This window comes from Coffea eugenioides, chromosome 2 (genome assembly GCF_003713205.1).
Source record: "Coffea eugenioides isolate CCC68of chromosome 2, Ceug_1.0, whole genome shotgun sequence".
NCBI lineage: Eukaryota > Viridiplantae > Streptophyta > Magnoliopsida > Gentianales > Rubiaceae > Coffea > Coffea eugenioides.
The window spans coordinates 65,486,586-65,509,386 of NC_040036.1; the positions used below are offsets into that span (position 1 = coordinate 65,486,586).

The following is a 22,801-nucleotide window of genomic DNA, read 5'->3' on the forward strand; positions in this document are numbered from 1 at the left end:
CGTAGTGAGGGCCAAGTGGGAGAGAGAGGCGACTGCATGGACCTAGTTAAGCTTCGTACGGGAATTTAACGAAAAATACCTTCCACCCATCGTCCAGGAGAAGCGAGAGGACGATTTCATTAAACTCCGCCAGGGAATGTTGAGTGTAACGGAGTATGAGACTCAGTTTACAAAGTTGTCCAAATTTGCTCCCGAACTGATAGCTACGGAGCAAAGAAAAGTATGGAGGTTTGTGCAAGGACTGAATGTGGAGTTACAAGAAGCCTTAGCGGCGGCCCAAATTAATACATTCACGGAGGTTCTAGAGAAGGCTCTAAGGATAGAGACTGCTAGGGGGCAAGTGAGAAATTTCCATGCTAAGCGGAGAGGGGCACCTAGTGGAGCCCCAGGGTCAGTACGAGGTGATCGGAGCATGCCACTTGCTAAATCCGGTCGTGGGGCTGGAGGTGGACGGTTTTCGAGCACATCTAGGGGAAGTGCTCCGAGAGGAAGTGCCCAGAGGGGAGGCCAAAGCGGTAGAGGCCAAGGTAGAGGTATTCCCCAGGGAGGCCAAACCTCCACTCCCCGGGTAACGTGTGGGTACTGCGGAATACCGAACCACACCGAGGATGAGTGCTGGAGAAAGGCTCGAAAGTGCCTGAGGTGCGGAGGTGTGGATCACCAGATAGTCAACTGCCCGTTGATCAGTGATACCCAATCGACTGCCAGGTCAAACCCAAGGCCGACCAATGTTGGAGGGGCTAGGTCGAGGGTTCCGGCTACAGTATATTCGCTGGATCAAACAACCGTACCTGAACCAACGAAGGTGGTAGAAGGTACAATCCCTGTTTTTCACCGGTTAGCCAGAATTTTGATAGACCCCGGTGCTACTCATTCTTTTGTTAATCCTGCATTTATGCTTTGATTTGAAAGTTGAAAGGTTACCTTATGACTTAGAGGTAAGAACACCTACGGGTAATCAAATTTTTCTTGCGAATGAGGTGTATAGGAATTGTGATATTTGGGTTGATGAACGAAAATTGGTAGTTGACCTCATTAGTCTAGCCATCAAGGGATACGATGTCATTCTAGGTATGGATTGGCTAGCTCACTATCATGCTCGGGTAGATTGCATGATGACAGTGATCAAATTTTGTATACCGGGGGAGGCAACTCTAAAGTTAGACGTGAGGGGTAAGATAGCCTCTTCAGCGCTTCTTTCGGGAATAAGGGCTAGGAAATTGCTTAGTCGTGGGGCACGCGGTTACTTAGCTTTCCTGATTAACTCTCTGGGAGAAAAGATTAAGTTGGAAGACATGCCAGTAATCAGTGAATACCCGGACGTATTTCCGGAGGAGTTGGAGTCTCTGCCACCAGAAAGGGAGAATGAATTTAATGTTGACCTAGTACCCGGAACTACTCCTATTTCGAAAACCCCTTATCGTATGGCTCCTTCTGAGCTTAAGGAGTTAAAGGTGCAATTGCAAGATTTACTAGAACGAGGGTTTATTCATGAGAGCGAGTCCCCGTGGGGAGCTCCAGTGTTATTTGTTAAAAAGGACGGAAGTTTAAGGTTATGTATTGACTATCGAGAGCTGAATGCAGTAACTAGTAACAATGAATATCCTTTGCCCCATATCGATGAGTTGTTTGATCAGTTACAAGGGGCTGTAGTGTTTTCTAAGTTGGACCTGCGACAAGGGTACTATCAATTGAGAATTAGAAAGGAGGATGTGTCAAAAACGGCATTCAACACTCGATATGGGCATTTTGAATTCGCGGTAATGCCTTTTGGTTTAACCAATGCCCCAGCGGCATTCATGGATTTGATGCATCGAGTGTTCAAACCTTACTTGGATAGGTTTGTAGTGGTGTTCATTGATGATATCTTAGTGTATTCGAAGTCAAGGGAGGAACATGAACAACATTTACGGATAGTGCTGCAAACCTAAAGAGAGCACCAATTGTTTGCTAAGTTCGGTAAGTGTGAATTTTGGTTGGAAAGTGTGGCATTTCTAGGTCACATAATTTCAAAAGATGGCCTTGCTGTAGACCCGGCGAAAGTGGAAGCTGTGGCCAAATAGAAGTGGCCAGAAAATTCCACAGAGGTGCGAAGTTTTCTAGGTCTAGCAGGGTACTACCGCCGATTTATAAAGAATTTTTTGAGAATTGCGGGACCCTTGACTAACTTGACCAAGAAACAAGGAAAGTACATTTGGGATGTTAAGTGTGAAGGTAGTTTCCAAGAGCTTAAGAAACAATTGACTATGGCTCCAGTTTTAGCTCTGCTCAGTGGGAGTGATAGTTATACGGTTTATACCGATGCTTCAAGAGAGGGACTAGGGTGCGTACTGATGCAGAATAGGAATGTTATTGCCTACGCATCTCGGAAGTTAAAACCGCATGAACAGAATTATCCGACCCATGACTTGGAGCTTGCAGCTGTAGTATTCGCTTTGAAGAAATGGCGACATTATCTCTATGGTGTAACTTTCGAGGTTTATACGGATCATAAGAGCCTTAAGTATCCGTTTTCTCAGAAGGAGCTAAATCTAAGACAACGTCGGTGGGTAGAGTTCTTAGAGGATTATGACTGTACAATTAACTATCATCCTGGAAAGGCCAACGTTGTAGCAGATGCTTTAAGCCGAAAGGCTCAACTAGCAAGTTCCATAGTGGGAGAGTGGAGCCTGTTAGAAGATGTCTGTGAGTGGAAACCTCGTCTGGAACCGGAGAAGGTGATTTTTGGAAATATTGAGGTGAAGTCGACACTGTTGGATTGGATTAAAGAGGGCCAAGCAAAGGACACAATGGTGCAAAAATGGGTGGAAAAAGTGAAGAAAGGGGAGTTGCCTAACTTTAACATAGGTCCTGATGGAATCTTAAAATTCCGAAATCGTGTCGTTGTACCTAAGGATGAGGAATTAAAGAGGGAGATTTTCGAGGAATCACACCGCTCTAGGTATACGATACACCCAGGGAATAATAAGATGTACCAAGATCTTAAAAGTCTGTATTGGTGGGAGAATATGAAGGCGGAGATTGCTCAGTTTGTACAAAAGTGTCTTACGTGCCAACAAGTGAAAGTTGAGCATCAAAAGCCGTCAGGTTTGTTACAGCCTTTAGAGATCCCTGAATGGAAATGGGAGCACATAACGATGGATTTTGTATCAGGGTTGCCACGAACACAAAAGGGGCATGATGCAATTTCGGTAATAGTGGACCGATTAACTAAGACTGAACATTTTCTGCCAGTGAACATGAAATATCTTTTGGAGAAACTTGCTAAACTCTATATGGATGAGGTAGTGAGACTACATGGGGTACTAGTGAGTATTGTATCGGATAGAGACCCCAAGTTTGTATCTCGATTTTGGCAGAAATTGCAAGAGGCTCTAGGAACTAAGTTGAACTATAGTACAGCGTATCATCCACAAACTGATGGACAATCTGAGAGAACCATCCAAACTCTTGAGGATATGCTGAGAGCCTGTATTGTGGATTTTGGAGGAGGTTGGAGTCAATATTTAACCTTGGTTGAATTCGCTAATAACAATAGTTATCATTCCTCTATTCAAATGGCCCCATATGAAGCCTTGTATGGACGACGATGTCGATCTCCAATCCATTGGGAGGAAGTAGGAGAAAGAAAGATTATAGATCCGGCTACAATACCATGGGTTGAGGAAGCCTACGAGAAGGTAAAGGTGATCCGCCAGAGACTTCAAACAGCCCAAAGCCGACAGAAGAGTTATGCCGATCATCGGAGAAAGGATTTGGAGTTTGAGATAGGGGACAAGGTGTTTCTTCGAATTACCCCGTTGAAAGGAAAAATTAGAGCAGGAAAAGGGAAAAAGTTGCAACCACGATACATAGGACCTTTCAAAATACTCCAACGAATAGGAAAGATGGCGCATCGACTCGAGTTACCAGCTAATTTGTCTAGGATCCATGACGTCTTCCACGTTTCCCTGTGTGAGAACCCGTAATTTTCTCATTTTCTAGGTTTTATTCTCTTTAATGGCATGTTTTCTGCATTTTCTTTATTAGGAAAATTTTCCCGATAATTTTTATGAGAGACCGGATTTTGCATATGCGGTTGGTGTCCTTAGTCAATTTATGTACTCTCCACGTTTCCCTCATCTCGAATTCTGCGGTATAGAAGATAATTAGGGGTTACCTAAATCGATTAATATTGGTGAGACAAAAGGATATGGATAAACCTAAAAGGTGCTAGGTGGCGCGATTTGATTGGAGGGTGGACTTTGATCAATTTCTTTTACCTTTACTAAACTTGAATTTTGACCAATTTGAGCTTCATTTGTCTTCCTCTTGGCTGAGCAACATAAGGAGAAAAGAAAGAAAATCCCTCAACTTTTGCCTTCTATTTTCTTGCTCAATCTCTTGATTCAACCGTTAAAACTTAGATTTACTCCATAAAACCTCTTAGTTTAGTGGTATTAAGCTTGGTTGTGAAGTGTTTGGAGGAGCAAGGTGCTAAATTGGGTTTTATCTTGGGTTTGCAAGGTATGTGACCAAGGAACCTTCCCTTGATCCTATTAATGTTCAATTGGTACCTTATGTGAGTTAAAGAGATAATTTTTGGTGTTATTTAGTGACTTTTGGTTGAAATTGGTGAAATTTTATATTTATTTGGGATTTTTCTGTTTTCATATGATTCATTTGTTGTGGCCATGTATGATGCTTGGAAATGATATTAAAGGAAGCTAGAAGGTGGAAAGTGTTGTTAATTGCAGAAAATTTCTGTTTTGGAAAGAAATTTTGGAAGATAGGGTTTCATTTTCTCACATTCTGCCCGGCACTGTACCTCATAGTTAGAGGCCAAATTGGCCTTGGGTTAAAACATGAAAGTTGTAGGGAATGATATTTTAGAGATTCCTACAAAATTTAGGTCAATCGGAGCAACGTAGCTTGTGAAAAGACTGAAATACCCCTGCTGCCCTGTTTTCACCTGAACTTGAGAATTGCTTCTGTAATGGATTATTTTGGTTGGGAATACTTCGGAATTGGTTGTTGAGGTCTTCTGAAGAAATGTAACCTGATGTCTTAGCTTTCGAATGGCTTTGGAATCACTTGATTTGGACTTAGATAGCCTGACTTACAGTTTATTAACCAGAATGCGGTTTGTTCACCTATTTTTACGGTTCTGGTTTAGTATCCTGCATTTTTGGCCTAGTTTCACTATGAACTGGGCTGAGTGACCTTCTGCAACATTGTAGTCCTATCTGTTAGCTTCAAAACGGTGTATCTTACACCTCCATCCGAGAATCGTAGTGCCAATGGTGCCAAAACCGTAAAATGATGTCAAAAACTATTTTTTTGGATTAGAGTTTAATTCCATTTCCGGATTTCCCTGGTTTACTCTAGTGCTTATACATTCTAGTGGAACCTTATTTTGGTGGTATGTGGATTTGGTTATGACTTGTAATTGAGTCTTATTATGCTTATTTGAATGTTCTAGGACGTGACGGTGGTCCAAGACGCTCTTTGAGCGGAAGTTGATGAAATTTCACTTGCTTGCTTGGTGAGTGTACTACTCACTTGTTGTTTATAATGTGGCTTTGGTATATGTGAACTTGATGCCTTGAAGGCTTATTTGCTCCGTTGAAATTGATTAAGTGAGGGTGTACTTGATCGCCCTCACCCATTTGGTATCTCATATGATTGTCTACTGTTTCACTGTAATGATTGAATGATACATGAAATACTGAATTTGGTTCATGAATTTGGTGTCGCTTGGACGAGTATCCAACGACCATTACTGATACTACTGAGCTCAACCCTATTGATAGTCGATTGGATCGAGCCGGCGAGGGCTTGGTCGTGAAAATTGACGAGCCATGGGGACTGTTATATGGAATCTTGTAGTAGTGAGACTCTTGATTCCGGTATACTCGAGTATTACCAAATTTCTACTGTTTGGAGTTCGGGCCCGGTAGGGGTATGTTGGGTGGAAGGAATGGACGTAAAGTGGAGCCTACGGTTGGTTACTCTTAAACATTGACGGAGGGTCAATGAGGTCCGATCAAGAATGCAAGCGAGGAAATGGGCTCTTGAGAGCCGCCCGTATCCTGACCTGTTCACGACGAAAGGTATGAATTTCGAGGTCGAAATTCTTTTAAGGGGGAGAGAGTGTGAGGACTCGCAAATTTCTTATATTTTTTCTCAAAAATGCCTTTTATTTGGAAATTATTATTTATTAAAGCCCTACTACCCAAATCATTCCACAATGAGTGTAAATAAACCTAGAAAGTAGAGTTTCACTTTTGGTTTCAAGATTGGGGCAAAATTAGGGTTTTCACGATTTTTCGCCGGATGAATTTTCTGTACGGAGCAGGGATCAAATTTGGTGATTAAAAGTGACTTTTAAGTGAGAAATAATATGTGATTAGGAGCAATGATATAAGGTTAGTGAATGGGAAGTAAAAACCCTAGTACGTGTGTTTTTAAGAAAAACGGCGCGAACCGACGGATACCGCGCACTACCGATTGAACACACCACTTGACCACCACTTTCTTACCACATGAGCTCATTAATACTTGAGCAAAATATCTTCTTATTTTCCAGCTAGCTTGACCGAATTTTAAGGCTAAAAATAGCAAGGAAAAGAAAGAGAAAAATGAAAGGTGGTGGTGGCGACAAGTGTCGCCACCTAAGGGTTTCTTGACCAAGAGATTAGTATTCCTTTTTAACCCCAATTTTTGAATCTTTCCTTCATTATTTCTGCTCCATAGCCGAGACAAGAGAGAGAGAGAAAGACAAAGAGAGTTCATCTTGTTCTTCTTCAAATCTTGAAAAGTTTCTTCTATTCGCGCAAATCTACTCCGATTAAGTTGTTATCTAGCACAAGGACTACCTACCGGTGTAATTTTCTTGAGGAACAAAGGCCTTAAACACTTGTTTCTAGTCTCCTTGGAAAGGTATACCTGCTAGAACCTTGACTCTCCGATTAAATTCGCGATTAGTTGCTAAATATGTCACATATGGTTGAATTCTTGATGTATGTGGTGAAATAGAGGCTTGGATCATGATTTTTGCATTTTTATTGGAATTTTTACAGCCTTCCTATGATTTTTCTAGTGCTTAAAAATTGGGGCTTTGATGTTTATAATCTGATATGGGAAGTTAAGGTAGTGAAGCAAGCTAAAAATAAGGAAATTAGCAAATGATTGCAAGAATCCCAGATTTCTGGAAATTCCCTAATTCAGTTCTACCCGGTTTTGGTACTCATATTTAAAGGCCAAATTAGGCTTGTTCTAAAACATGAAAGTTGTAGAGAATGGTATTTTATAGGTTCCTACAAAATTTTAGCTCAATCGGAGCAACGTAGCTTGTGAAAGATGAAAATACCCTCGCTGTTCTAGGTTACATTCCAGAGTTCCGCGTGGACAGTTTAGTCTATTTGGTTGTGTTTATTCACTATAATCCGTTGGGATTTAGCTATTTTCTAAAACATGAACGTTTTATTATTCTGTCTTATCTTTTAAACGCCTCCAAGAACACCTTAATCGGACCTTGGTAACCTGAGATATGACCATTCCAGTGCAGTGCGGTTAATTAGCCGACTAGTTGGATTTTGGTTCTGTAAATTGGGAATTTGACTAGGTTGCATTGGAAAATGGACTAAGTGATCTTCATGAAAATTGTATCCCTGTGTCTTAGCTTCAAAATGGTATAAGTTGCGCCTTAATCCGATAAGCGTAGCCTCGGATGTGTTATTTCCGCAACCACACGTCAAATCTGTCTTTTGCTAGGTTACATTTCCGCACTTGTTATTATTTTGATTTTTGTTCTTATGTTGTTATGAGCCTATGGAACGGCTATTTACTTGAATCTATGATATGTATGACTTTGGGATTGGCTGAGGAAAAATAATGAAGCCATAAATGGCTGAAAAATTTGGTAAACACACAGGGCATGCTGGCCAAATTTACGTTTGAGGACTAGAAACTATACTTCCAACTTGAGTAAAGGTTAAAAGTGATTATCACTTGAACTATCGAGGACCTTTGCTACCTTGTTTATCGAGCGTTATACGTTAGCACTTAGCCGAACTTGTACTTTTAGGAAAACGATATGAATCACTATGAAACCGTTTTACTTGCACTTTTGACTCAAAAGTCATCTCCAAGTAAACATGTTATCAAATTTTTCAGTTTGAAAAGCGAGCAACTATTTCACGACTATTTCTCAAGTGAATTTCAATTTCTTGATTCTTAATGAACGAAACGCTTAAGTTTCGAACCTTAGTTGATTTTCAAAGTTCTCAAGTTAAGTTTTATCGCAGATTTGGACTCCAAACCCGGAGTACCACCCAGACACGAGAACTAGAGGCACTATTTTGGTGAGTGCTTCCAAATATCTGATTGAACTCGATATTTGCCATTTATCTTTGATCAACGTGAATACGTGATATATATGTGATTCGATAGAGTAAGGTTGTACTTTATCGCACTTGCCCTATCCAAATTGTTCTTGTTTATCGACTTTGCTTGACTTGCTCTACATGCACATGAATTATATTATGCCTGGAATTCCAAAAACCCTGTGGCTAGTTAATCGAGTCGAGCCGGCAAGGGCCTGGTCGATTAGATAACAAATCCTGGGTCACTAGTAAGGTCGAGTGGAGTGTTATCTCCTTGGCAATTCGGTATACTCGAGTATTACCACCCGTGTTTCGTGTGGCGTGCGGGCCCGGAGAAGGGGGTTGATTGGTGGGCGGAGACTGGCGAGAAGTGGAGTTTTCTTTCTGGACTAGTTATTACTTGAAAGTTGACGGAGTGTCAACTACTATTCGATCAAGTTGGGATGGAGCCGAGCAATGAGCAACTGTATCCTTACTTGTGAACATGATCCACACATTTTTTGACTACTTGAAGTATTATCTCTTTACTTGAACTTGTTCGCTCGCTATTTCACTATTACATTGTTATTATCTTGTTTACTGGACAATTTGATATCTGGAATCTCGCTGAGCTTTGGCTCACCCTATTAGTTTTGTTTTCCTTACAGGGGTACGAGTGACGCGTGAGACGTGTAAAGACTAGCGTAGTCTAGTTATTTTGACTTTTGACTGGTACTCGCGCTATTCCTCGAATAGAATGTTTTGTTATGGGATTGTATATACTTTCAACCGTTTGGGTATATTGAGTCTTTGTACCTTGATTTGGTATCAATATGTATTATAAGTTTTAATTGCGATGTTATTTATGGTACATGGATGTATGCACGTGATTCGAGTGAGTGAGTCCTGGCGAGAGCTGGGCAGGCGACCCGTCGAACCCTCTGGTACGCCTTAGGGGGAGGTGGGTTCGTCACAGTACCTTCTTCATCTTTGTCAAGTTTAGTAGATGTGCACAAAGGTGTTCCAACAGGCTTTGAGTCCTCCATTCCGAATCTTTTCAGCAACTCTTTGGTGTATTTTGTTTGGTTTATAAACGTTCCATCTCGGGTTTGAACCACTTGGAGTCCAAGGAAGAAGTTTAATTCTCCCATCATGCTCATTTCAAATTCCTTTTGCATGATGTTGGAAAAATCCTTGCACAAGCTCTCATTAGTAGCACCAAATATGATATCATCCACATATATTTGCACAATCAAAAGATCTCGTGAGCTTTGTTTCGTGAAAGCGTAGTATCTACAATGCCTCTTTTAAAACCATTTTCAATCAAAAACCCACTCAAACGTTCATACCATGCTCTAGGAGCTTGTTTTAATCCGTATAAAGCTTTTGAGAGTTTAAAAACATGATCTGGATAAGATTCATTTTCAAAACCAGGAGGTTGGTCAACATAGACTTCTTGATCTATAAAGCCATTTAAGAAGGCACTTTTAACATCCATATGAAATAATTTAAAATTCTTGAAACATGCAAATGCTAGAAACATTCTAATGGACTCCAGCCTAGCTACGAGTGCAAAAGACTCATCAAAGTCTATTCCCTCTTCTTGGGTGTATCCCTTAGCCACTAGCCTGGCCTTATTTCTAACAACCTCCCCTTTATCATTCATTTTGTTCCTAAAAACCCACTTTGTGCCAATGATAGGATGGTTTTGTGGTCCAGCAACCAGGGTCCAAACTTTGTTTCTTTCAAATTGGATTAACTCTTCTTCCATAGCTAAAATCCAGTGCTCATCATTCAATGCATCAACAACATTTTTAGGTTCAAAATGTGATACTAAAGCAAGATTATCTACTAGGTGTCTAGTTCTGATCTTTTCAGATGGATCACCAATTATAAGCTCCCTGGGATGGTTCTGAACAAATTTCCAGGTTCTTGGAAGATCATTAGGAGTAATGGTATCTCTGTCATCCGTTTCTCCAGTTGGATTGTCCTGAGTATCAGCATCCTTTAAATCAGTTTCTGGTGAAGCAGTGCCATGATCATTGATTGCTAACTTCTTTAATTCTTCTTGAACACTTGTATCATCATCTTCACCACAACTCATGGAAATGTCACCATTAGATTCATCAAAAGTAATGTGTATTGCCTCCTCTATAACCAGTGTTCTATGATTATAAACTCTGAAGCCTCTTTTGTTTTCACAATAACCCAAGAAAATTCCCTCATCAGATTTCTTGTCAAACTTTCCAAGATGTTCCTTGATGTTCAAAATAAAACATTTACAGCCAAAGACTTTAAAGTAACCAACAACAGGCTTTTTGTCAAACATGAGCTCATAGGAAGTTTTGTTCAAGATTGGTCTTAAGAGAACTCTGTTCATGGTATAACAGGCTGTGTTTATGGCTTCAGCCCAAAAATACTTTGGTAAATTGCATTCACTAAGCATGGTTCTAGCAGCCTCTTGGAGAGTTCTATTTTTTCTTTCCACCACTCCATTTTGTTGGGGGACTCTAGCAATAGAGAATTCATGTGTAATGCCATTGTTATCACTAAAATCTGGAAAGCCACAAAAACGAAATTCAGAACCATTATCACTTCTAATTTTGATAATTTTCAAGTCAATCAAATTCTGAACTTTAGGAAACAGTGATACAAAGTTCTTGAAAGCATCATCTTTATGTGCAAGAAACATTACCCATGTATATCTGGAATAATCATCAACAACAACAAAACAGAATCTCTTACCACCAAGGCTTGTAGTTTGTGTAGGACCAAACAGATCAAGGTGTAAAAGTTCTAGTGGCTTTGAAGTGGAAAGACACTTCTTGGGTTTAAAAGATACCTTGACTTGTTTTCCAAATTGGCAAGCATCACATATCCGGTCCTTTTCAAATCTGATTTTTGGGAAACCTCTAACAAGATCCTTTTTAGAAATTTCTTTTAGCAAATCCATATTGAAGTGACAAAGCCTTCTATGCCACAACCATGGGTCCTCATTTGCAACTTTGAGACATTTGAGATAGGAGGAATCAATTTTTTCAGGAACAACTACATAGATATCATCAACTCTTTTTCCTTTGAAAATAATGTTGAACTTTGAGTCAAATATGAGACATTCAAGCTTCTTGAATAATACCAGCAGATTCCTATCACACAGTTGCCTAACACTTAATAAATTGTAGCTCAGATTGTCTACAAGAAGAACATTGTGGATAAAGGTTTGACCATTCTTACCAACATCACCAATACCAACAGTTTTGGCTTTGTTATCATCTCCAAACATTACCTTTCCACTTGCTTTTGGCTTGAGTTTAATGAATTGAGATGCATCACCAGTCATATGTCTTGAACATCCACTATCGATGAACCATTTTGATTCTTTAGCAATGTTATCCAGGTTCACCTCATCATCACCAATGGCCATGAAAGCCACTTGAGCAGATTCCTCTTCTTCCTCAACTTCACCTTTTGAGTTGCAATCATTCCAGGTGATCTGGAAATTGTTGAACTTTGGTTTTCGTTCAACCTTGTTCTCCTTCTTTTTCTTCATTAGACACTCATTTGCATAGTGTCCTGGTTGACCACATTCGAAACACTTATCAGTCTGCTTCTTGTTGAACTCCAGTTTCCCTTTGTTTCTGAAGTCATTAGACTGATTTGGGAAGGAATTGTTGGATCCACCTTTCCTGAATCTTCTCTTGTTAAGTATTCTTTTGAAGCCTCATATGATGAGTGCAATATCACTGTCATTACCTTCCAAATCATTTCCATCCTGTGAGGTTGTTTCATCTTCGTCTTGTGATGCTTCCAGAGCAATACTCTTTCTTACTTTGGTGTCTTCTTCATCCTGTATCTTAGATTTAAGTTTAAGTTCGTAAGAGGTTAGAGAGTTAATCAGAGATTCAATGGATAAAGTATTCAGATCCTTGGCTTCCTCAATGGCGGCCACTTTGCTCTCCCAGTCCTTTGATAGAGCATTCAGAATTTTCCTGTTCTTTTCACCTAGAGAGTATTCCTTCTCAAGCACCTCTAAATCTTTGATCAGATCATTAAATCTGCAATACATTTTGTCAATGTTTTCATGAGGTTCCATCTTAAAAGATTTATACTTAGTGACCAGAATGGATTTCTTTTGCTCTCTCACATTCTCGCTTCCCTCATGGATCTCTCTAAGTTTATCCCAAATTTCTTTTGCAGATCTGCAGCCTTTGACTCTAATGGACTCATTTGAGTCTAATGCACTGTATAGAACATTCATAGCCTTGACATTTAGAGTGAGATGAGTTCTATCTTCAGTAGTCAACTCACTTCTTGTTTTTTGTCTTGGCCTATGAGTAATTTCATCAACAATAGTCGCGTCATATGGACCTTCACTAACAATAAACCACAATTCAATATCAATGGATTGTTGGAATATAATCATCCTTTCCTTCCAACTCACATAGTTTGACCCATTGAACATTGGAGGTCTAGTGACAGATTGTCCCTCAAAGAACATGGCATTGTTGGTTGTCATATTTACTCCCAAGCCGATTGAGCTTAATCTCTAGGAGACCAAGCTCTGATACCAATTGTAAGGATCGAAGACAACCTAAGAGGGGGGTGAATTAGGTTTTCTAAAACCAGCTAAGATATAGGTCACCTTTTTTCAAGCCTGCCCTCCTTTTCTCGAAGACCACTCAATGGATCAGATTACAAGAAAGCACAGTTGTTCGTGAGATGAAAAGATGAACAGTTTATATAGTAAAGATGTAAACGAAAGTAAAGAAACAAACCAGGCTTCAAACTCAACTTGAGTTTGAACAATACTTTATATAACAAGCTACTTCAAGTTGAACAAACTTGCAACCAATTTCTGTGTACAATGGAAGGATCACTTCCTTCTTGCCCCAAACCACACTTGGTCAAGCAAGGACGTTTTACAAACACTCTGATAACCCTCACAAAGCTACACTATTGAAGAAGCTGTGTCACACTTGAAAAGCTACAAGAAAATTGCACAAGCTGAGAATACAAATAATCCCTTTTTGAGTATTCAACCACTTGAATCACAACCTATTTGATGTAGACTGGATGTGCAAAGTTACTCTGAGGTGGTTGACTTTTTTCCTTTTATAGGAGACCAAGAAATTCTTCAATTAATGCTGTCAACGGATAGAAGGCAACTGAAGAGTCAACTAGCCATTGGTGCTGTCGGACGTCCGATATTCAGTTTTTATGCGTCCGAATGAGGTCAATGAATTTGAGAAATCTTCTTGAACATCTTAGGACGTCTGATCCCCTATTACCATGCGTCCGAGGCTAAGATGCAGATTTGGAGGTTCCTTTTCAATTCCTTCGGACGGCCGATGCGTCCAATGTGTTGCGTCCGAAGTACAACAACGCTTGTCGGACGTCCGATGCTCAGGTGTTGAGCATCCGATCGTGATCAGTAATCGTAGAAGCCCTGGCTTGTCTTCTTCGGACGTCCGAGTCTGAGTTCTTCATACGTCCGAAGTTACTCAATGGATGTCGGACGTCCGATACTCTCCTTTTGTGCGTCCGACATCTTCCTCAACACTTTTCACCTTTTTTGATCTTCTTTTTGCTCTAAGTCCACAGACCTGTTTAGTGTCATTTCTGAAAAGGGTCTCTACAAAAAGTATTAGTAACATCCGTTTGTTTTGTAATCATCAAAAGATATGAATTGAGATACACAGAGTATACCGGAATCAAGAGTCTCAATACCCAAAGATTCCCAGAATAGACTATCGTGGTTCGTTATCTAATCGACCAGGCCCTTGCCGACCCGACTCGAGTAACTAACCACAGGTGTTGAGTTCAAAGGTCACAGAAAGGTCATTGGATACCAACCTCCAAACGACGTCCAAACAGACTCAGATATAGATAACAGATTATACACAGTAAATAGGCATACTGACAGACAGTAAATAGGCATACAGACAGACAAGAGAACGAGTGTGATAAAGTACATGTGACAGCCCCACCTCCCCCTAAGGGGAACCAGAGGGTTCGGCGGACCGCCTGCCCAGCTCTCGCCGGGACTCAGTCGTTCACTTCAGTCCTCAATTAAAATCGAAATAAAACGCAGGAATAAATATAACGACAATCCAAAACTTAACGCAAAACTTATATACATTGCTATCTCAAAAGGAAGTACAACCATCAAATGTACAAAGGTTCTCACTTCACCATACAACCAGCCCGTGCCAAGCACTAGGGCGAGAACCATTACAAAACCAAAGAAACCAATCTAGGCTAGACTCTACCAAGCTCTCGTCCTTGCTCGCCGTCCCCTGTTAAGGGAAAACAAAACTAAAGGAATGAACTAAAAGCTCAGTGAGGTTCCGAACACATAGGCAACAAGAAGTTCAATGCATTCACTACATATAACCAATAATTCAAGATACAAATACAAAATAAAGCGATAAACACATTCATTAAAAGGATACGGGCTCACAGGGAGCCATATATTCGTTCGTTCGTTTGTTCTCCTGTCATTCCCCTTATTCCTCCGGTCAATTAAATAAAATGGATTTTTGGTAAATAAAACCCTCGTTCGTTCTTTCGTTTCATTCACCCTCTCCTGGAAATTGGCCAGGCTCCACCAACCTATAAGGTAATACTCGAGTATACCAAAGTTCACACCCAGGGTCACCATATCGCCCGACCGAATCCGCTTCTGGCTCGAGTCGATCGGTAACGAAGGGCTGGGCCCAGTTCAGCCAAACGACTTACATTCATGCGCAACTAGCATTTAATCATTTAATCATTGAAAATTTCACATTTATTTAGGTCGAGTGCGATAAAGTACACACTCGCCTAGAAAACTCGTTTTAACAATCATTGAAAGCACTTAACACATTATCAATCAATAATAACAAGCCAATAAGTCAAGGAAATATATCAAACAAGGAACACTCACCTATTTAAGCAAAATAATGTCCAAGGTATCCTCCCGGATAACACTCTCAATCACCAAGAAACCCTAATAATAGCCATTCAATTGGCTCAAAGTCATATAAGTACAAAAATCAAGCTAACAACATGTGCGGAAATGAAGTTTAACAAAAGATAGATTTGACGGGTTTTGCGTAACGGACACATCCGAAGCTACGCTTATCGGATTGGGATGTAATTTATACCGTTTCGAAGCTAAGACAGAGGGCTACAATTTTGATGAAGACCACTTAGTCCAAATTCCAGTGTAACCTAGTCAAATTCCCAATTCCCAGAACCAAGTTCCAACTAATCGGCTAATTAACCGTACTACCTTTAAATGGCCATATCGCAGGCTACCAAAGTCCGTTTAAGGCATTCTTGGAGGCGTTGAAAACCTAAGACAAAGACCTACAACTTTCATGAAGACCACTCAGTCCAGTTCTCACCCTAACTAGGCCAAATTTACCAAAACAACTCCAGATTTTCCAGTTCGAAATTCACTGCGGAAATCCACTAGCAGTCCTGCTTTATTCACTCATATCTCAGCACACACAACTCCAATTCAGGTAATTCCAAAGCCATTTGAAAGCTAAGATACAAGGCTATAATTCTTAAGAAGACATCATCAACCAATTCGGTAATATTCCTGGTCAAACTAACCACTTACAGAGGCTGATTTTCATTTTCGGACAGAAACAGGCAGCAGGGGTATTTCGGTCTTTTCACAGGATACATTGCTCCGATTGAGCTGAAATTTTGTAGGACAACTATAAAACATCATTCTCTACAACTTTATGTTTTGTGCTAAGGCTAGTTCGGCCTCTAACAAGGTGAAATAGAACCGGGCAGAATTGGGAAAAAAAATGAAACCCTAATCTGGAATTCATGCATTCAAGTGCTAATCTTCCACAAAACAACATCTAAAACAACTAAAAACCACTACTAAGCAATTAATTGAAGTAAAGAAGAGGTTCTTGGCAAAATACCTTATCTCCCTATGAAAGATGGTAGCTTAGGCTTTGTCCTCCAAAAATAACTCCACAAACACCTTGGAAACTACTTGGAAAGTAAGTTTTATGGAGTAGTTTGCAAATTAATCTGTTGAAACTCAAGATTTGGGCAAGAAATTGAAGTGGAAGATGAAGAACTCTCTTGGTTTCTCTCTCACTAATTTCAGCCAAAGGAGACAAGAAAATGAATGAATTTTGGTCAAAAATTTGATTTTAGTAAAGTTACCAACCTTGGTCAAAAGTCCAACTTCTAATAGTATAGTGACACTTGGCTCCTTTTAGGGTTTTAAGCTTATCCTTTTGTCTACCAATGGTAATTTATCTAGCTAACTTTTAATTGTCTCCTAGCACCTTGTAAAATAATAATACTTCGCACAAAAATCACTTAATCACCAAAAGTTTATCGCACTAGCGGGTCCCACGTCCATAACGCACCTCAAATTTAACCCGAACTAACTTATACTAGAAAAATGGTTGGAAAAACTATATTCACTTATAAAGTGTCCAGAAAATTAATGTAGTAAAATAAAATAAGGAAAATGCATGAAAAGGAATAGAATTAAATGGTATAAATTAAGAAAAATTTTACGGGCTCTCACAGTACACCCTCGTCTCAAACAGAATAAACAGATAGTACAGTCATTCAGATCACAGATTGCAAGTGTAGAAATCAAGTTAAGCAACAAATGAGGGGAGTGGTACACTCACCAGTTCCAGTACAGATACTTCAAAATTTTTTACCCAAAGTGGCTTTAATCGCCAAGAAACCCTAAAATAATCAAGATAAAACAATTATAGTTCGCACATCCACAAATCCAGTAAATGGAATGCATAAAAAAAAGCTCGACAACATGTCGTACGCCTTTCTAGGTTAAGTACTAGTACAAAAGAATAAAAATATGACTTTTGAGTAAAAAGATAACAGTTGGTCTTAGGGTTACAAACAACCCTCAAAACCCTTCATTTTTACCAAGATCAACTCAACTTGAAGGAATCGCGTAGCCCTAAAATTTTGGGCAGCATGCCCTCTGTATTTACCTATTTTCCAGCCATTTATGGCTTCATTATTTTTCCTCAAATCAGTCCAATTCAACACATAAGAAATCTCAATACAATAGCCCTTCAACTAGGCTCAAGTTCATCCAAATACAAAGCAAGTCTAGGAATGCAACTCGAAATCAAGTTTTAAGGACAAAAGCTAAATAGCAGGTTTGACGTCTCTTAGCGGAACAGACACAAACGAAGCAACGCTTATCAGATTGGGGTACAATTTATACCGTTTTGAAGATAAGATAAAGGCCTACAACTTTGATGAAGAACACTTAGTCCAGTTCATAGTGTATCTAGGTCAAAATGTCAAATTACAGAACCAGCATCTCACAATCAGACTAGTTAACCGCACTATGATTAAACGACAATAACTCAGGCTACCGAAGTCCGATTGAGGTGTATCTTATGGTATTTCGAAGCCAATACCTATACCTACATTTCTTATGAAGGCCTCCAAAGCTAAATCATGCATTTCCATAGTCAAAAATTGAAATCCCCACGAAGATAGAAACTGTCCGCGAAAATAGGGCTTATCGGTAGTCAAGGGTATTTCGGTCATTTCACATGCTACGGTGCTCCGATCGAGCTAAAATTTTACAGGAAGCTATAAAACATCATTTTCTACAACTTTTATGCTTTGTGATAAGCCTAATCCGGCCTCTACCCTAGCAGAACAGAACCGGCCAGAACAGGGGTTAGTTGAAACCCTAATCTGGAATTTTCACACCAAACCAGAAATTTTCCACAACCAATCATATCCAACATATAACAACTCCATTTTACACTATAAAAAACCATCAATCCATGACTAAACAATAATTACTGTAAGTCCCAAAGACAACCAAGAGGGGGGGTGAATTGGGTTGATTAAAATCTTAACCAAATTTATGCACTTTTTCTTTAATAAAAATTTACCTTCTTTTCTAGTAAAGATCAACCAAGTAGATTAGAAGACAATAGCAATATTGATCAGAATGACAAGTATATATAAGCAATGAGAATTTTATTAAACAAAAAGTAAAATAGGAAATCAAACCGATTGTCTACCAAGCTTTCCTCAAACTTGAAAACCAATCACAAGGTTGAGCAACTTCTCTTTGATGAAATATGATCAACTAGATGTACAATGGAGGGAGCACTTCCTCCTTGCCCTAAGCCTCACTTAGTCAAGCTAAGAAGTTTTACAAACACTCAGATAACCCTCAACAAAGCTACACTAATGAAACTTTCAACCACAAGAGAAAAGCTCACCAGAAGTTCACACCACTTAGAGAACAAATCTAACTTTGGAGACTATTTTCTAGCTAAAATATCTCTTGAGATCTTGTAGACCAAGTGTGCAAAAGTCCCTATCTGCTTCAGAGTCGTTTGTATTTGAAGGGAACCAAAAGTGGGCTTCATTAATGCTTCCAACGGATAGAAGGCATATGAAGAGTCAACTAGCCGTTGGGGCTGTCGGACGTCCGACGGTTTAGTCATCGTCCGAACCCATCGTCCGAAAAACAGTCAAGTTGTTGTTCGGACGTCCGATGGAATTTTATCGTCCGAGCTTCAGTGTCCGAACGTCGTCCAGAGAGCTATCAAATCTTCGTGGAATTTTTAGGACGTCCGATGAGTTTGATGTGCGTCCGAAGCATGCGTCCGATCCTTCAGGACGTCCGATGCTTCCTAGCGAGCGTCCGACAGAGTCTTGGCAGAGAGTCATCAAAACTTTGTGGAATTTTTAGGACGTCCGACACGATCGATGTACGTCCGACAGAAACTCCTTCCTGATGTTCTTCATCCTTTCGGACGTCCGACAGATTCCATTGGACGTCCGACATGGGTGTCCTGTTTTTGCTTCTCCTTTTGGTTGATTTTCATTTCATGACATATTCGTACCTGATTCTTTGATAGGCAAAAAACACTTATATTTGAAGAGAGTTAGATAAATATTTCAAAGACCTTTGTGATCATCAAAACCAAGAATAACATTCTCCCCCTTTTTTATGATGACAAAACAAAGGTTTGAAATGAGATTTGATGATTGCAATAAAAACTCCCCCTTTCTTAATAGATAAGAACTCCCCCTTACTTAGTGAATCATAAAAATTTTGAAAAAGCTCCCCCTCACTTGGCTGCCCAACCGAATTAAACAATTATCCACAATATGACAATTAAGCAGCCAAAAACTAACATTTTACAAATTCAATCCATCAGCCAATCCAAATTTAATCAAATCATCAATCAACCAATCAATCCAACATCATCAATCATCAATCATCAACAAATCAAATCATCTCCCCCTTTTTGTCATCACAAAAGGGCAAACAATTATATCCATCTCATCCACACACATTCATCAATGCAAACCAAAAATTTCATTACATCCACACAATCATCATTCCAAAATACTTAAGCATCTATTAAACAGTACCAAAAGAAACATAAACATAATCAAAACCAAATGTTGAATTCATTTACATATCCATTGTTGAACACCACAAACACATGAAATAGACAAACAAAATGCAAATGTCCTAAATGGTGAACTATGTGGATCCAGGAGTTCTTCGAGAGAGCTGATATTGGGAGAGGTCCTCCTCTTCAGTTTCTTCATCAGCTTCAGCAGCCTCTTCAACTGGTGCCTTGCCTTTATCTGCTGTGGAAGGGCCATGAGGAGTCACAGGAGTTGATGAACCAGGGTCTGGAATTGATGAGCTGGGATCAGTGGGGTGTGGCTCTTTGTCATGGGACACTTCCTCAACCACAGGTGGGGGAAAAAGAAGGTTCTTTTTGTCTAGGAAGGCTGTTTGTTGCTCAGAGGACATGGTGAGCATTAGACCATGTTCTAGAAGAAGAACATGTTGTTTGAGTTCACGAAGGAGCTCAATCACTTCATCATTGGAGGAGGAAGATGCCTTAGTGGCAAACTTCCTGGGATGAATGGGAGTGAGTGAAACAGATGAAGGATCATGTGCAGACTTAGACCTCTGTTCACTAGATGATGCCCCCTTATAAGCCCACAGATTATCTTTAAAAACAAGATTTTTCCTTTCAAAATATCCTTTGGTAAAGGCATAAGAAGATGCTTCTTTGGGACAAACACCAAGAATTGGAACTTTGTAAAACTCAAAAATCTTTTGAAGAAACTTTCCATAAGATAATTTTCTGCGAGAAACAGTGGCATAGCGAAGTAAAAACTTGCACATGACAAAACCAAAATCTGTTATTCTTGGTTTTGATGATCACAAAGTATTTTGAAATGTATCTAACCTTCTTCGATTATAAGTGTCTTTACATATCAAAGAATCAGGTATGAATAGGTCATGAAATGCATTTCAACCAAAATAAGAAAGAAGCGCAAAAACAGGATACTCACGTCGGACGCCGAAAGGAATCTGTCGGACCCGTTCCGAAAGGATAAAGAGCATCAAGAGGAAGCTTCTTGTGCGGACCGCTCGTGAGGAAGCAATCGGACGTCGGAAGGATCGGACGCTTGCCATCGGACGCTCATCCAACCGCATCGGACCGTCCGAAATCGCAAAGCTAACTTGCCATCTCTTGCCTACGATCGGACGCTGCGGTGTACCGGACGATCAAGACGCATCGGACGTCCGAACGTCAACTTGGATGCCATCAGACGATTGGTTCGGACGATGATTTGATCGTCGGACGTCCGACAGCCCCAACGGCTAGTTGACTCTTCAGCTGCCTTCTATCCGTTGGAAGCATTGATGAAGCCCATTTCTGGTTCCCTTTAAAATCAAACTGGTCTGAACGAAGTAGGGACTTTTGGCACACTTTGTTTACAAGATCTAGTGAGATATTTTAGCCAGAAAATAGTCTCCAAAGCAAATTTGTTTTAAAGTGGTGTGAATTTCTGTTGAGCATTTCTTTTGTGGTTGAAAGGATCTTTAGTGTAGCTTTTGTTGAGGGTTTTCTGAGTGATTTGTAAAACTTCTTAGGCTTGACTAAGTGAGGCTGTGGGGCAAGGAGGAAGTGCTCCCTCCATTGTACATCTAGTTGATCGTCTCTCCAAATCAAACGAGAAGTTGCTCTTCCTTAGTGTGTGGTCTTCAAGTTTGAGGATAGCTTGGTAGACCTTGGCTTCTGATTCCCCAAATTTTACTTTTTTGTTTAATAAAATTCTCATTGCTTGTTTATACTTGTGTTTCTGATCAATATAGCTCTTGTCTTCTAATCTACTTGGTTGATCATTACTAGAAAAGAAGGAAATTTTCATTTAGCAAAAATTGTCTAAATCTGATTAAGATTTTGAATAACCCAATTCACCCCCCCCCTCTTGGTTGTCTTTGGGACTTACAATTGGTATCAGAGCATTGGTCTCCTTGAGATTAAGCTCTAAACGGGCTTGGAGTAAAGATGACAACCAGTATGCTATGTTTTGTTGAGGGCAATCTGTTACTAGGCCTCGCATGTTCAGTGGCTCTCAACTATGTTAGCTGGAAAGAACGGAATGATTATCTTTTTACAATCTATTGATAATTGAACTATGGTTTATTGTGAGTGAAGGACCGCATGAAGCTAAACTTTCTGATGCAGGATACAGGGCTGCTTCGGACCAAAAATGAATGCTCAAGACCGGACTAACCTCGACATTGAATGCCAAGGCCATGAATGTTTCTTTAATAGTGACTTAAGATTCAAATGAATCAATTAGAGTTAAAGGCTGTAAATGCAGCCAAAGAAATGTGGGATAAGTTAAGAGAAATCCATGAGGGTGGTGACAATGTGAGAGAACAGAGAAAGGCCATCTTGGTCACAAAGTATGAATCTTTTAAGATTGAACCTCTTGAGGATATTGACAAAATGTTTTGCAGGTTCACTGACTTGATCAAAGATCTCGAGGTGTTGGGCAAACAGTACACCTTGGGAGAAAAGAACAGAAAAATTCTCAATGCATTGGGCAAAGAATGGGAAAATAAAGTGACTGCAATAGAGGAGGCTAAGGATTTAAGTTCTGTGCCTATTGAATTTATCATTAACTCACTAACCTCTTATGAATTAAAACTGAAATCAAAAGTGCAGGAGGAAGAGGATGCTAGAGCAAAAAGAAATATTGCTCTAAAGATTACTCAAAGTGAAGATGATCCAGCTCACTTGGATGATGAAGATTCGGATGGTGATGATAATGATCTTGCTCTCATCACAAGAGGCTTCAAAAGAATCTTGAATAAAAGGAAGTTCAGAAAGGGAGGACCTAGCAATCAATTCCAAAATTATTCATCAAATGCAAGGAACAAAGGAAAACAAGAATTCAACAAGAAGCAAGTGGACAAATGCTATGAATGTGGACAGCCTGGACACTATGCAAACGAATGCCCCATGAAGAAAATGAAAGATGGAAAAGCTGATCGAAAGCCAAGATTCAACAACTTCCAGATTACTTGGAATGAATGCAACTCTGAAGGGGAAGTTGAAGAAGAGGAAGAATCAGCTCAAATGGCCTTC

The 22,801-nt window shown here is 39.9% G+C and overlaps 1 protein-coding gene across 1 annotated transcript; it reads left to right on the forward strand.

Annotated features, from left to right (window-relative positions):
- The first annotated feature begins 412 nt into the window (after positions 1-412).
- Positions 413-904, forward strand: LOC113760045. The gene has a single exon (XM_027302620.1). The coding sequence runs from the start codon at positions 413-415 to the stop codon at positions 902-904; it is 492 nt and encodes a 163-aa protein (XP_027158421.1).
- The last annotated feature ends 21,897 nt before the right edge of the window (positions 905-22,801 follow it).